At 31.8% G+C, this 17,007-nt stretch overlaps 1 protein-coding gene, 1 long non-coding RNA gene and 1 other non-coding gene across 3 annotated transcripts; all 3 read right to left on the bottom strand.

Annotated features, from left to right (window-relative positions):
* Window positions 1-1,863: 1,863 nt before the first annotated feature.
* Window positions 1,864-2,378, bottom strand: LOC122586494. The gene is made up of 2 exons (XR_006322014.1): window positions 2,340-2,378; window positions 1,864-2,211 (listed from the first exon to the last, which is right to left on the bottom strand). It is a non-coding gene; the product is annotated as an uncharacterized LOC122586494 (long non-coding RNA).
* An 8,549-nt stretch (window positions 2,379-10,927) lies between these two features.
* LOC122589330 (dolichyl-diphosphooligosaccharide--protein glycosyltransferase subunit 4A-like) lies at window positions 10,928-13,196 on the bottom strand. Its single transcript, XM_043761618.1, has 2 exons — window positions 13,089-13,196; window positions 10,928-11,195 (listed from the first exon to the last, which is right to left on the bottom strand). The coding sequence occupies exon 2, from the start codon at window positions 11,193-11,195 to the stop codon at window positions 11,082-11,084; it is 114 nt and encodes a 37-aa protein (XP_043617553.1). The 5' UTR covers window positions 13,089-13,196; the 3' UTR covers window positions 10,928-11,081.
* A 39-nt stretch (window positions 13,197-13,235) lies between these two features.
* Window positions 13,236-13,307, bottom strand: TRNAH-GUG. The gene has a single exon. It is a non-coding gene; the product is annotated as a tRNA-His (tRNA).
* Between the last annotated feature and the right edge of the window lie 3,700 nt (window positions 13,308-17,007).

Below are 17,007 nucleotides of genomic sequence, written 5' to 3' on the forward strand. Positions count from 1 at the left end.
TAGAACTCTTATTCATTCATTGTAATTTAAGAAAAGAATCACAGTAGAAGAGGAACAAGGTCTTGTGGCACTATCTATATCTTCAATTTTTCTTTTTATTTTTTTCTCCCCTAGAAAGAAAGAAAGAGGGGATCACACGTAGTTTGCTGTGGCTGATTTAAGATGTACATAAGTCAGTATACATAGCTATGTATACATCGAGAGTAGTACGCGTGGTGTGGTTGATGGTTTAGTCATTGAGACGTACACAAGTCAATACAGCTGTATATATATTGGTAATGAGGTTAAATGCAGAACGATTGGGTGAGTATAACTCAACAAAGCTGGAAATTAGAAAACTTAAATCTGACTGTAGCTTGAAGGGGTAAACTTGGGATGATTTTAGTTATATACCCAAGTTAAAATTGTTTGCAGTGCCGATTGGATTGGTGGTAAGCCCGTCACTCATGACCCCATAAACATAAGATTTACCTCTTCATTAGCTACAAGACTGGCTCGTAGGGTGAGGAGTTCTGTCACGTATCATTCGGGTTAAGATTGGTCATGTTCAGTGTAATTGAAGAGTTTGCGGGTCTTCCTCAAGGTACTTATTAATGTATATAATGTAAATTTAATTTTCAAAAATGATTTTCATGCTCCCATCATATATGATATGCCTAGCAGTCTAGCACATTATATGCTTTTTTAGTCTAAACTATGGTAAACTACATCCAAAAAGAGGTTTGTATTTGATCAAGTATTCATCATTTTGTGTCCATGAAGTGTTTATAAAATGATAAGCCGGCCTAAAAAAACCAACTTACAATAAGGTTCATTGTTCATCAGAACATTTTTGCCAAATAGTCAATTTGTAAACAATTTGTAGGTTTGTAGTAATAGAACTAAAACGACTGTATGAGAAGTTAAGACTCTCTTCCCAGTTTCGCTTGGCCGGATTACAATGGGTATCCAATTGTGGTACCGAAGCTACGGTTCCCCCATTACCCTACTTAGTATTAAAGAATCAAATACAAACTTAAGTTTGGTTGGTAACCAAGGATTTATGTCTAATCTGATTATTTGTGTTTGTTAGTGGTGAAGGCTTGGAAATTTGAAAAATAAGATACATTAAGTTTTACTAAAAGGGTACCCGCGCGTTGCATCAACGACAGTTTACAACGCGTGAGATGCCGTAACAGTTAACAACACGTGACTGCGACATTTTAAAAAAGTATGCGATTAAAATTTGAACCTAAGAAATTATGTTAGTATAAAAAACATGAAAGAATTCTTGACAAAAAGACTCGTTTTAACATGTTGGCTAAGAGCTATTTTGCGACAAACATTGTATAAAATATAATCCCACTTTTGTAATTCGATGTCCGTCCAATGAACAAGTGACTTCAAAAGAAATAGTTTATAGTTCTTTTTTTTTATTTTTTATTTTTTTATAGATAGATTGCTCGAGGCCTCAAATGAAGTTTATTAAGATATCCCAAAACCCAGTATAACGCAATGTACATTCCAATAGTAGATATGATAGATACATAAACAAAACCATATTATCGACAATTATGTAAACGGCTCAGGTAACAACGCAAATCTGACGGAGGCAGCACCAATGCGGAGTTACCAGGCTTGCATACTCCTCTATACACATGACAGCCAGCGCTGCAGGCCCGTGGGCTGGTCAAATGAATCAGTGTTTATAACAGGGACTACCACCAACAATATATATAGGGACTGCATGTCTCTATTTAGAAACCAACTTGGCAGTGGTTCCACCCCAGGTTAGGACCACTATTACCCCATTATTTAAGCTTAGGCGATTATCAAAAACCGAGAGATGTATGTGATAAGAAGATGAAATAACAGCTGCCCGTATTACTCAATTTACTATTTGCCTTTCACAGTTTACACTATCCCAGTCAAAAACTACGAAAATTAGTCATAAAACTCCCTTTTAAACAACGCAACAGATTATTAGGGGAGGCTGCATGGAAGAATAGGAGACAAAAGTAAGATTAAGGATGGCAGCCCTGTCGTTGCTTTCACTCTCATAGACATCAGGTACCGATGCAACTAAAATGAATCTATATTATACACTCCAGATACTAAAAGTGCTACCAATGCAGCAATGAGCCTGTTCAAGTTAGTGAGTTACCCTCTGCAAAGATATAGCAAACAACCAAGAGCAGATTTGACGGGGAAGCCATATAAAATGCACAGAACCTGCAACCAGCCAACCATAGCAGTTACCACAATGAGGGTGATCAACTACTCAAGTAAGCTCATAAAATAAATTTAACTAATAAACACAAAAAAGCAAGTCTACCGGCCAAACTTTCATACACACTAACCGAAAGTTTTGAACTAAAGGAAGGAAGGCCAAGGCTGCAATAGACAGGAAATACGTTTGTCTTCCTTAATCCACAAACTTGAGAGACCGAAATTCTTCTAAACATGCGAAATCCATTGTCCTTACTATAAATTTAAAACATTAACTGTTCTAAAGTAGCTTGCTGTTCTGTTAACTATAATTTTAAATCTGTATATAAATCTAAGACAGCAAAAACTATAACTAACAGATATATGAATGTGGGGATACTTTTATTCATATCTTCGAAATCTATGAATCTAAAAATAGTCGAGCTTTCAGCTAATAATCAGCCTGATATAGGCTACATCGGGCTTTTCTTAGGACCGGGACTGATTATGCCTAAAACTGGTCTGCGACAAAACCCAGATCGAGTTCCCTTTATATGTAAAGCTAAACGGAATCTAACTCACAGCCCTTTTAGGTAAATTTACATCCATTAAAACCGGGAGCATATTAAAAGCAAACACAGACAGCTACGTAAATGATAAACCTTCACAACACATCATTACATAGATAAATGGACCCAAATAGAGCAGTAACAAATGGTCAAAAAGGTCTGCTGGTCTAGAATAACTCAATAAACACTGCTTTCAATTTTAGGAATAAAAACAAGTAATTTGAGAGGAACGTGATGTTTTCACAAAAAAAAAGCTTCATTGATGTAGTTTACAGACACCAGGAAAAACCTGGAGTTTATCGAGCAGATAGATACACGACTTGCTCACATAATAGGTTTCATGTATTTCGTTGTGCTTAAATGATTTTACCAGGCTAAAATTTCCCGACAACAAACCAAGGTTTTTGCTACATAGACAACAAAGATCTTAAATCTTAAGTTATTCAATATGCGATAGAATTATATAAAGTACTGGTTTATCTCAACAGGAATTATATAGACTTAAATGTGGCAAAAAGGGTGGGCTAGACGGGGTGGCCAAAACACTGAATCTTATATCAGTAGAAGAGGCAAATAATTTAACAGTGATAAATAGATCAATATTAACATACAAGATCAGTGTCTAATTTAAGGTACTTAGTTCACTAGCAGATACCAAAAACATAGCAGTACCAGCCGACAGTTTTCATGCTGCAAGATCAGTGTCTAATTTAAGGTACTGTCCCTACCAGTTAAGCATGAGCTCCTACTACAAATGTCATACTTGGCAAGTTAGTTCACAACTTCTCAATAAAATCCATCAAATATTAAATCTACAGTATTCCAACGGCCTGGTCATTGACGTGCCCCATTAAGTTAATGACTAGAATGTAGTGACTAAGATACTAGAAACTGTTGTATGCAGCATGATGGGTTATATTTGTTTAATTATAAAATTTTATATTGATTAATTGAGTTTAATAAGATCAATAGTAATAGAAAGTAATAAAATTCACACATGTCAGATCCATGTTAGCATGTATCGTGGTTTGTTGCAAAAACCAGACTTAGGAGTTTTAGATATCAAATTAATATCGATTATTTTGTTAAGCATCAAAGCTTGATCAATGATGTGGCAAAATCAGCAGTAGTGTTGGGAAAAAGTGCATTTTTCCACCATTTTGGACATCAATAAGTATATAGTCGTGTGACATATATCGCGAATCGTTTAGTGGGTTTTGTAGTCTCTGGCCAAGGCTACGTAACAAACTAAGATGCGTCCAAATTGGGTTAAAGGTGAATGAGATATCGAGTCTCAAAGTTGTGTGTTTGGTGCATAAGTTGGAGTTGGAAAAACTTTGTCCCACATTGGTGTGGGATATAAACTTTTACTAGTTTATAAGTGGAGGTTTCTAAGCTATGTCAAGATCTTGTGTTGTGTTTTACTCTGGCTCCTACCTGCGCGTAGGGTGCAGAAAATGGGTTTCTGGGTCAAAATTCTCTGTACCAATGCGGGACATAAGGAGCTCCTTTTTGCTGCGTCCCATCAGAAAACCGACCCGGTTTTGACCTGTTCAAGAAGGATCTAGAAGGAACTTGGAAAATACAATTTTGTGTTGGTTTTTTCATAATTTTTTTCTACAAGTAACATTATTTGAGATTAATTGTATTGCCTCTACTATTGTCTCTAAAAGTGACAAACTGCAGCGTATATATATTTACCCGATTTCTATCTTTCTTAACTACAGTCAAACTTTTAAAATTAACCTTAGCTTTAACTGCACAATACACCCTAATATCATTTCTTAAAACAGGTTACACACCGACGACCTCGGTGCCATCAACAAAGAGCAGCAATGAACGGCCACTTAAACAGCCAGGAGAAGCTCTAACTTTTGACGCCTTTTTTGTAATCCATGTGCAACTACATAAATATGTCATGGAAAACTACATATTTTGTAACTAAAAAATACAATGCGTTTTGTATCTATTAGCTTACGATGAATGCATATACTGCATGCTTCATTCTTCTTTTACCATTGCAATGCCTTTCTTAAAAGCTTCTCACACATTGCAACTGTCCTAGAAACTAACTGGGCTAAGGGTGCATACAATACCAAATGAGCAGGTCCTTATCTTTCATGTGTAATGGGTTCATCAAAACTCCATGAAACTTAAAAGAAATGTACAGCAAAAATAAAAATTAAAATCAAGAGCAGCACAAACAAAAGCACCAAAATTCACACACAAAAAAAAAAGAATAAAAGTTCCATATATATATCTAGAAAATATAACTGAAACTAGACATTGCCCAAGGCCTCAAATAACGTTTACCAATAGAAGAAAACAAAAAGTGAAGGTGCCTGTAATACGAGGAACTTTTTGACCTTTTTTTTATTTTTCACTTTGCCCTTTCCTAAGCTTGCGTTTCACAAACGTTTGAGCCTACATGTTGTCTTTCGGTTAAACTATCAACGATTTGTTCTCCATCGACTTTCAACGTAGCTACCAAAAGGTCGAAACACGTGACTCCAAACAAAAAACATTTCGACATAAAAATAGTTTCTCAGGATCATATATTAACATTTGAGCTTTCTCTTCGCTAGCCACCCGAATTTTGCCATTGTCATAAAAAAATCATTGCTCCCGGCATGCGAAAATCATAATCAAATATATCAAGTGGAATCTTATTCCAAGATTCTTTAACACCATACTCATTCATCAACCAAAGCTCAATCCATCTGGGATCGGGATTCTTATAAACGGCAAGTTTTCCATCAAAGAGAACAAGTCGGGGAGGCTCTTGATACATGATATTTGTATCATTGCATAAATCGGGTGATGGGACTTCACTAAAACACTCATCTACTAAGCTAAAAGCAACAACACACTAAGACCGTTAGTTCTTATTCCAATGAATAAACCCGTGAGCGTAAACAGCTGGAGGCGAATCCATACAGTCGTAATCAGGACTATCTGTGATGGCCGGGATGATGCCTCCAAGTATTACTTCTAAGGCTATAAATAGACAAACGCATTTTATACGAGTAACTTACACGTTCCATATCAAAGTAATTAAGTCATCCGTAACTGAATCATATCCAACTCCATGCGTAATGTATACACACTCGCGATGAGGATCATAACTTACAGGTTGCGGCAATTGCACTAGTAGTTGGGTTTAAAAGCACCAATGTGTCGAAATATTTATTAGTGTCCTGCCTTTGAGAGACCTCTGAAATCCTCGAATAATCGGATGGGTAATTCATTAGATGGGTTTAATATTACTATAGGGTCATGATCGTCAAACGGGTGTGAATACAACAATCCATCTTCCTCTTCGGCGAAGATGTGGTGATTACGGTTCAGGGTTTTTCCATGGGTTTTGATGAATTTGGGGTTTGTAAGTAGACACAGCCAACGGACTCAGCTGACAGGTATATCGTCTTATCATATCCTCGACAGACAGGTAAAAACACTCCAACCTCTTCAGCTTTTACATCTTCTTGGCCGGAGGTCCTTATGGAAGCAGTCTCACTACCTTTTGGGTAGAGGTAAGACTGTCTACAGCTCACCTCCCCCATACCCCTTTCAGGGATTGGGTACAATTGTTGTTGTTGTTGTAAGTAGACACAGCCACACGATCGATCATCCATCTTTATCTATGTCTATCTTATATCTATACACATTTATAATAATTCTCAACCCCTTATTTTTGGAAAGTGTTAAGAAATTGTTAGATGCAAAAGTACTAAATTACCTTTAATAAAGACCCCTATATCTATCTATATATAAGTAAATTAATAGGGTTTTGGTGTCGGTTCCGTTTTTGTATTAAATTAGTCTTAATACCCGTATGATGTACGGTAGCTATATAGATTGTATCATAAAGAAATTCGAATATGTCTCATACATGATTCGTGAGTATGATATAATTGTGGTTAAAGTAAATCGATGAGTGAAGCTAAATTATAATAAACAGTAATGATAAATATAATATGGGATTTGCTATTAGATTGCCCTAGGGCATTATAGCTTCCATATATATAGAGTTGTAGTATTAAATGAAATTAACGTAATTTTGTGTACCGAATTTGCCCTCTTTTTATTAGCTCATTACATACATGTTAATGGTTATTTTGTATTGTTTAATTTTCCCCGGTTAATTAACCAACAACAATGCCTTATATTATGTTATGTAAATAACTTTTTACTTTTTTTACTTTTGTAAGTTAAACATGAAACAAAAAAAAAGAACAACAAACAAACAAACGATTATGTATGTTTAAAAGATAACTCATTTAGAACAAACAAATTATAAACAAACACACATTATCACTCATATTTTGCAAACAAACGAACAACACATAACCATAAACACCTGTACTTTTGAAGCTCCTATGATACATGTATACACAATTTTTTTACAAACAAACAAAAAATGATTCGGTTGGAAAAAAAAGATATAATTAGTCTATAAAATCATCAAAATTAAATATTAAATAATTCTTACATCTATTATAAAAAATACTCAACTTAAATAGAAATTTAATTTTAAAGAGTAAACAAAATATATTTGCTAGAAGATAATCACAAATCAATAAGAATAAATATTCGATCAAACCAAATAAAAATAATATTCTATTTTAAGGTCTCCATTTTGTTCATTTGTTGGAAAAGGATTCTCTAAAGTTGTTTCCACTTTATAGGTAAAGTTGAAGCAACTTAAACCATTTGATTAAAATCAATGGTTGAGATTAAAAATTGAAGTTTGAATCTTGATCATTGATTTTAATCCAATGGTTCAAGTTGCTTCAATTTTACCTATAAAGTTGAAGCAACTTTAGAGAATCTGTATCCCATTTTGTTTAGTTAATATTGATATCAAAAGGATCCACACATATAAGTGGACGGAAGTTATGGCTATAATATCTAATCAAGGGTAAATCTGGTATACTAAATTTCATTAATTTCATTTAATACTACAACTCTATATATATGGAAGTTATTAGACAATGCCCCCGGAGCACCCAATAGCAAATCCCATATAATATATGTTTAGCTAGAGTTTTGGATTTACCTTAAGTTTTTAGAACCGCATCAAAATTGAAACTTGTAAGCATAGTGGATGATGACAAATAATCTTGTGAATTCAGATCGTAAACTCAAATTTTTGAAGTCTTCATGTTAATAATATAAGTAATAGGAGTTGAAGATTTGAGAAAGAAAAATAGAAAATTTATTAATGAGAAACAATAAATCAAATAAAGTTATAATGTCTTTTGTATTAATAAGACAAGAGTTAAAGTTTAATTCTAGAGAAAATTTCATTAGATTACCTTGTGGTTTGTCATTTTATCAATTTTCGCCCCTGTGCTATTTTTTTATTATTACATCACCCTATGGTAACTTTTTGTATCATTACATCACCCTCCGTCCACACGCCGTTTGTATCTCTCTGTTACCCCCCTCATGTGCATATCACGTGAGGGTATTTACGTCTATTGCCACCCACTTTCGTCTTCCTCCCCTTTACCTACTTTTTTCTTCAATATGTATAATTCATACAACAAAAAAAAGACATACATCTATATCTCTATCTATCATTCACAAAAATTAAATTTCCAAACTAGTAAATGAATCCAGATCTTTGGTCTAAATCACATCAAATCTCTCTATTTCTTTTAATCCTCTTATGTTTAGCTTCAAGCCCAAAGGACCATCACAACTACCGCCGCCTGCCACTACCGTGACAACCCTCCACCGCCTCCAAACACCACCACAGCAACACACCTCTCCCTCTTTCTATTCTACTGCCGCAACCACCAACTGCCGCCTCCACCCTATGTCGAAATAACACCAGGGATGTCACCCACCACCATTAGAGCCGAACCCACCTTGGAAAAATCCATACCCGTCGATGTATACATATGTATATATATGTGTGTGTGTGTGTGTGTGTGTTTTACCGAAATCAAATTGAATCATAATCTATACTATACTATAAAGCAGATTCCTTCCAGATTTTCAACATTGAGTTGAAATTTTCAATATTGATTTTAAGTACATCCCCAAAATACCCCTCTCATCTATTCTATATTTATCTAAAATAACCATAATACCCTTTCTCTCTCCTCAAATCTCAACCAATCATCTTTTTTCTCTCTCCTCCATAAAACATTTATTCCTCCAATTCATTCAAAATCTTTTATCTCAAAAATCATACGTCGATAAATTATAAAAATTGTATGGGTGTTCTTAAAATTTCATGCTCTTTCATTAGAGATGTCATTCGATATGCTTTCGACGAATTTTTAAATCCGAGGGCGGAAGGCGGAGGCCGTAGGCATTTGACTATCACACTCTCTGACCTGGCTATCACCCCCATCATCTCACCGCCGCAACGCGCGGGTACTTGCTCTCGTATATTATAAAGCAAAAAGGGTTTCAACTTTCAACTTTCAAATTCAACAATTTACACATCATAATACATAATGTACAATACATTAATGCCTACAACTTTCTTTCTCCTCCATAAATCATTTTATTCATCTAATTCATTCAAAATCTTTTATCTCAAAAACCGTACATCGATAAATTATAAAAATTATATGGGTGTTCTTAGAATTTCATGCTCTTTCATTAGAGATGTCATTCGATATACTTTCGACAAATTTTTAAATCCGAGGGCGGAGCCGCTAAGACATTTGGCTATGACACTCTATGACATATCACCTTCTATGACCTATCACTCTCACCATCTCACCGGCGCAACGCGCGGGTACTTGCTCTCGTGTATATATATATATATATATATATATATATATATATATATATATATATATATATATATATGGAAATCGAACCAGATATATGTTGCTTCTTCGGTTTTTACTTGCATCGATCTGTGCATTCTCGCGTTCATTTCTTATGAGAATATTGTTATTATTTATTATTATTATTATTAAGATATAAAAGTAGTAATAGTAATATGAGGAATTTGGGTTTTAAAAAATGGGAGGAAATGGATCTATATGAATGAATGAATGACACACGTACACAGAACAAAAGGGAAGTGATTGCTTTCGTAATTTTTCATCCTTTATTTTTATTATTATTATTATTGTTATTGTTATTAGTTTTGTTGAAATCTTATCTGGATGAAAAAAAAATTGTGTCAAAAAGGATTTCATTTTTTAGAGATTTTGTTTAATGGCTTGTTTAATTTGTAAAAATTGTAATGATTTGTTTTCATAATATTAAGTTGATGGGTTTTCGTTGAGAATATGATTATGAGTAGATTATGAAAAGAAAAACAAATGAGGAAGAAGATGGGTAGGTTGAGGATAGAGGAAGGAGAAGAAGAAGATAAATGATAAAAGTATGAAAATGTCCTCATGTGCGAGGAAGGAGAAGAAGAAGATAAATGATTAAAGTACGAAAATGTCCTCATGTGCAATGCACATGAGGGGCTTAACGGAGTGTCACTAACGTTCGTTAGAGTGAGGGGTGCCTAATGAAGCAAAAAGTCACTACAGGGTGATGCAATAACAAAAAAAAGTACGGGGGTAAAAATTGATAAAATGACAAAACACAAGGTAATGTAATGAAATTTTCTCTTAATTCTAAATCTAATAAGAGAATTGAATTTATATATAACTAAAAAAATTAATTTAACAAAATAAATAAATTAAAAGGACATGTGTCGATCAAGTATTCCACCACATATCGTTTCAAAGAACATGTCAATCATGTTTTAATATATTGATAGATTGGGTTAATGACAATGGGGCACCGTGACATTAAGTATACTAGTGACATTAAGTATACTAATCGATAGACAATTAATTGATGCCTTAATGGCACCTTAAAGTTTCAGACTTTGGCTTAATTAGCCAAACTTTTGGGCTAGACATGAGCTATATATATATATATATATGTCCCGACTAATGACTTGAGTCATGGGAAGGACTTAAAAGAGAATCAATACCCATTTTGCGTCAACATTTTTGCCAAACAGTCAATTTGTAAACATTTTTAGGTTTGTAGTAATATAACTAAAACGACTGTATGAGAAGTTGATAAGCTTATGTCTCAACAAGTCAACCACTCTTAGATACCTGCCACTTAGCTCAATTTCATGTTCTCAATCCATCAATCATGCTGTTTTAAGACAATAGTGACTAACAATATAACCAAGCCAGAAAACAAAACTGGCTACACTTTAATGTAAAATTTGCACTTTAACAAGTGCATATAAAATTTAAAATCATCATCAAATTATAGGGGTGTATATGTGTCTACAACTACATTTGACGAGCCCGACGCAACATAGAGCTTTCATGTTTAATTTCCTTCATACTTAGGGTCAGCCAGCACGTAGTGATATGCTATGACAAGCGCGAATATGAATATCCCCAAGAAGTTGGCAATGAATCCCAAATCTCCGTCAGTAATCATCTGCAGGACAATACTTGGTTAGTGATGACTATTTAGAGGGTTCAATTCAAGACACGAACCATATATTTAGAGGGTTAAATTCAAGACACGAACCATATGCACATACCCAACTCCCAGCTGGGACATTGTAGCCCCGTGGCCTGGAAGCTGATATCAAGCCTCAATGAAAACCTATTTGTATATTCAATGTCAAATAGTACAACTTGAACCTCTACTTCAGCCAAAAATTTGACCTTAATTTGTTTCATACCGAGCTTGAAGCAAAATACAGAATGATAGATAGATAGATAGACACTATATATAATGTCAACTTCATATAAGTCTTTAGACAAGGGTTTTACCCTTGTAAAACTGTATAGATCATATGAAGTTCAGGAGACTTGGCGAACTACCAGGTCAACTATACAACTTTACAAGTACACATACCAGTTGTGCACTTGTGCTTGCTTCGGACCAATACATAGAGTGTCTACAACAATCTACACGTTACAAAAGGTTACAAAGCAACCAACTAACTACTAGATCAAGACCATTGTACTAAGCAATGAAGTAGGAAGATCGCAATCAGCCAATGTATAATTTAAGACTCTCTTCCCAGTTTCGCTTGGCAGGGTTACAAACATATTTCTAAGTAGAGAGTGAGACATATTTGACTAGTGGTGTTTAGTGCTAGAAAGGCACTGACCCTATGCATCATAAGATCAACATATGCAATGGTCTACAATATATTCCGTAAGTCACTAACTTGATGCCAAATATATTATTCTATTTCATGCTGGAAATTAGCTGATTCTGTAACCAACTTATAGACTCACTCCTGGAAAGTTATGAGAACCGTAGAGCACACCCAATTAACGTAATGGTAACCAAAACGCATTCCGACTTTTCGAGTAAGATGGAGACAAACTGCGAACTACATACTAATCAATAAGGAGTTTCAAAAAGCTTATAGTAGACACTTTTTGGGGGACTTATTCCCCATTCTATGCCTAATCAAAGAACAGGCAAAGTGGTTGGGGACACGCAGCACTAAACCAAAGGCCAGGGATTCAAATCCCTGCCCAGTGTCTTTAGTCTTGAGGTGAACACAATTTATCGCCTCCAAGTTGGACTAGGAACAGGCTGATGGGAGCCTTGGAATCAACCAGCAGAAACATATACTTGCCAACAAGTAAGAAATATATTCAAAAAATTGATCCAGATCCAAATACAGTTGATAAGACTGGTATCAAGATTGCACTGGCAGCTGTATTGTTAATGAAGATTGCTTGAAAATGGAAAACCAAATTTGAAGTAATATATATGGTTTTCAAAAAGGGATGTGGATCCAGTTACTTCTGGTTTTCTAAAAAAGATGAAATCTTGATTGATAAAAAATGTATTTCTTCTGAACTGTGGTGAAAAACTGTTTTGATAAAAAAAAAAGATGAAATCTTGATTGATAAAAAAGGTATGTCTGTTTTGACAATTAAAAAATGTCTGTATTTCACCACTAAATTAGTGCACAATACGTCTTAACCACTAAATTAGGTTGAGCTTGCCATGAATACCAGGGTCCCAGTAATCGTCTTATGGTAAATGCAAAGTAAATCGACAAGGGTGGATATACAAACAACGAATGCGAATAAGGAAATCACAAAATTCTCATCAAAACCAAAATCAACACCTAATTGGCTTACGACTTGGATAGAAAATCAAAAACCAATCAAGAAAACATAATAATCACCAGAGGTTTAGTCTTTCATATCAACAGTATATATATATATATATTCCTATACAGTATATAGTAAGTTTAGGTTATTTTAGATCTACATACATACAAAACCTTAACTTATGTTGTTTTTGTTGTTAAAAAATAAAATAAATAATATGAAATTGTCAAAACAGACATACCTTTTTCAGTGGTGAAATACTAGGTCAAACAAATGAAGAAGAAGATGATGATGATGAAGAAAAAGGTTTTTGTGGAATAAAACACTATTTATTGCTTTGAAAAGAAATAAGGAGAAAAAAAAAATTTATAAAATAAAAAAGTTAAAGTGTGGCTGCTGGGATTCGAGCCCAGGTCTCCACGGCCACAACGTGGAATTCTTACCACTAAACTACAGCCACTTCTTGTTATTATCTCTTCAGGCACCTGTCTTTTATTGATTGTACCTCACTTAGAATTTAAAATTACTTATTTTATTCATGACCTATTTTTTAATGAAAACTATTACCTTAAAAAAATAATAGTATTGCCTTATTATTATGAACAACACAATGAATTAATTACCTATATACTAAAAACTAATATGAATTTGACAAGTAAATATACATAGAATCAATCAACCTAATAAAATCTTTTATACTTACTTTTTGATCCACTTGAATTTCCTGAAATCTAAAGTTATTCTTTTTATTTAATATTCATTTAATACAGTTGAATTAATGACTTGTTAACCAATCAAATCGCTCAATTTTATTAAATTGACATTTGCTTATGTCATATTAAAATGTGAGATAACTCACATTACTTATAAAAAAGAGCTTTGATTATAATACTTTGTATAAATAGAAGTACTGTAAATGTAATACTAGAATTATAAGAAAAAAAGGTTTTATTTATAATATTTAATAAAAAAAATATAATCCATACGATTTAATTTATATTGGAGTTAACAAACAACAATATAAAATAATTATACAAAAAATTTTCATTTTAACAATATAATAAATATGCCGCCTAATATTCACCCCGTAAAGTTAAAATAGTAGTTCAACAAAAGCAAATTAATAAAGTCCCTAGATAACCATCTCCAAATTGTCCAGTGGTAAAGAATATCTTAAACGGTGACCATTTGTATTTAATTTTTTCACTTATAGGTGAGTTTTTTTGTTTTTTTTTTTTTTAAGATCTCATTTGTGGGTTTAAATTAGGATTTATTTGAGTGACTTTTTAAGAGCAACTCCAATAGTAGGTTGATGAAAAGTTTTTTGTGAAAGAAAAATTTTTAAATAGCTTTATACCATTGAAGACAATAGCTTTTTTTTTTCAAAAGTTTGATGTTTTTCAAGCTATTTGATCAAAGATTTTTTTTTTACACTCACACTCACTTTGAATTAAATACTTGTTTATAATTTCAACTAACACTTTTAATTAAATATAATATATTGATAATAAGGATATTGAAAAAAAATATTTAATAACTTGATATCATTAGAGATGAATAAGGGTCCATCTCCCAATAATAATAAAACAACATCCTAAATTCAATTTTAAAAAAGTATAACCCTAGATGAGAAGCAAGTTTGAATTCTAACCCTTGGATTACTTTGCTTACATCATCAACTTTTTTTAAATCTATTCCCTAAATTACTAAATATTAAATTGCTAAATGTTACACACTTAAGTAATTCATGTTATACAAAAACACAGCTAATAAACTACTTGTATCAAATTAATATCTTCCAACAATTATGAATTAATATTGACATCAAAGTTTTACGTTTAGATATACTTTTAACATTATCATTATAAGTATTTTATATGTTATAAATTTAGAAATGTAGCTAGAGTTTTTGGTAGATATAGAATATAGTTACCAATTAACTTTTGTAATTAAATTAAACAATAAATTAAATTAATTAGATAATTCATTATTAAGTTTTGTTAACTAAAGATAAACATATTGGCAAGAATAATTTTAAAATATAATAAAAATAATATATTAGTAATTTTTGTTTTAAAAAAACCGCAATGTATTATTTTGTCGTTAATAATAATAATAATAAAATAATAATAATAATATTAATATGTAATCTAAAATTTATAGTTTGATATAAACTTTATAAAATTTAGAGTCATGTTAATTAACTTAATATAAATCATAAAAAGACAAGTTTGATGCCACATCTCATCCTAAAAATTATATAATCTTTTTTCAGTTTATTGATCGATAAATGTTTCAAAATTTTACTAAACATTTTAAATAACTTTTAATATTTATTTATTAATACTTTTAAGGTTGTTAATTTTTATATGATTTTAGCTTATGCCTTTTTATTTATTTATCTAACCTTAAATGTTATAAATTATTTTATTAAAGATATTCTTGATAAAACTCTATGTATTATCGATCTATATATCTTTGATTTTCATAACACATGATATTTTTATAGTCTTTTCCCTCATATTTATTATTGTTGGTTTTAACCATATATTATGTATTACTATATTCCATTAATATTACTATCCTATAATGATAATTTGCATAACTATATTTATAGTTATAAGAAAGTAACTTAAAAACAGATTTGTAAATATCTTTTATAATTCTTATTCAAAATTTATATTAGATCTAAGAAATTAATAGAAAGAAAATGCTTCATATTAAACACCTGTCTATGCTAATTTCTCAAAATTAATAATAATTTTTTTAAAATATTATAAATGAATGTGGCGGTTGTGGGGTAGTAATGGCGGAGGTGGTAGTGGTGGTGACGATGGTGGTGAAGACGGTAATGGGGCGGTGGTGATGGTGAATGTAAATGTAATTGATGTTAGAGGTGGTATTGTGATTATTTTAAGTGTTAGAGTATCTATACTGTAAATTATGTCATTAAGAATATTATAAATATATTAGATGAAGATGTTTAGCTATTTTTGATTTTTTTTTTCAAGGTAGAAAGTTCAAGGAAAGGAATTGATGATTTATTTTATTGGATAGTACAGATATTAAAATTCTTGCATATATTATCATTATTATTTTGATGGTGTTTAATGAATTTATTTGTCATATATGCTTTTATTTCGCTTAGTTTATATATTTCTCTTTTTATTTTTTTAATGTAATATACATTTAAACATTATAGTATCTTTTGTAAAGAGTTATTAATTCATAAATAGTTATATAAATACTTATATGTGGATTCCATTAAGTTTTTTCCTTAATTCTATCCTTTAATTTTCCAAATGTTATTATTCCATGGTTAGGTTGATATTTAGATTGATTTTTAGGTTGAATTATTATTATCATTATCTATGAAAAATGATAAATCAACCTAACTCATTAACCTAAAAATCAATCTAAAACATAAAAATTTTGACACGTGAATTTCACTAAGGGTATGCAAAAAAATGAAAATGAAAATTTTTTTTGTTTGGTAAAGAAAGGACATTGAAGACATGAAGATATAGAATTCTTAGGAAATACTTCATGTTTTGATCTTGATCCTATTCGGGAACAAATGAGTTTCATTCAAAGTATTTCTCCGTGCTTACATATTGAAAAACAATATAACTTTATGCAAAAAAAGACATGCATATGAAAGTCACGTGGTCTGTAAATTACCATTCAAAGATGAAAAAATCTCTTCTTCTATCCTTTTTGCATATGTGGTTTTTGAGAAATATCTTTTTTTTTTCAAATTATACTTCTCCATTTAATCACAAAAATATGTATATATATGAAGGCTACATACTCACATTCAACTCTTTGATTAAATTCCTACAACCTTATTTTTGGACTATTTTTTATTGTATCATTTTTGTTTTGATTTGCACAAGCTGAGAAAGAACGACTCATGGTGGTTGGATTCATATCCAATTATAAATTATATAGATGTGAGTTTTAATTAACTCAACTCAATGTTGTGTAATTTTCAAAATGTCATCATCTTATTGTTGAGTTGATTTTAATTTTTTTAAGGTTAATTTATCATAATCCTTGATTTATAGTTATGCATGTATAGTATTATAAAACATCGAAATGTCATTAGTAATATATGTTCACCCGTATAATATGCGGGTTAATAATCTAGTTAAAACAAC

This window comes from Erigeron canadensis, chromosome 2 (assembly GCF_010389155.1).
Source record: "Erigeron canadensis isolate Cc75 chromosome 2, C_canadensis_v1, whole genome shotgun sequence".
Lineage (NCBI taxonomy): Eukaryota > Viridiplantae > Streptophyta > Magnoliopsida > Asterales > Asteraceae > Erigeron > Erigeron canadensis.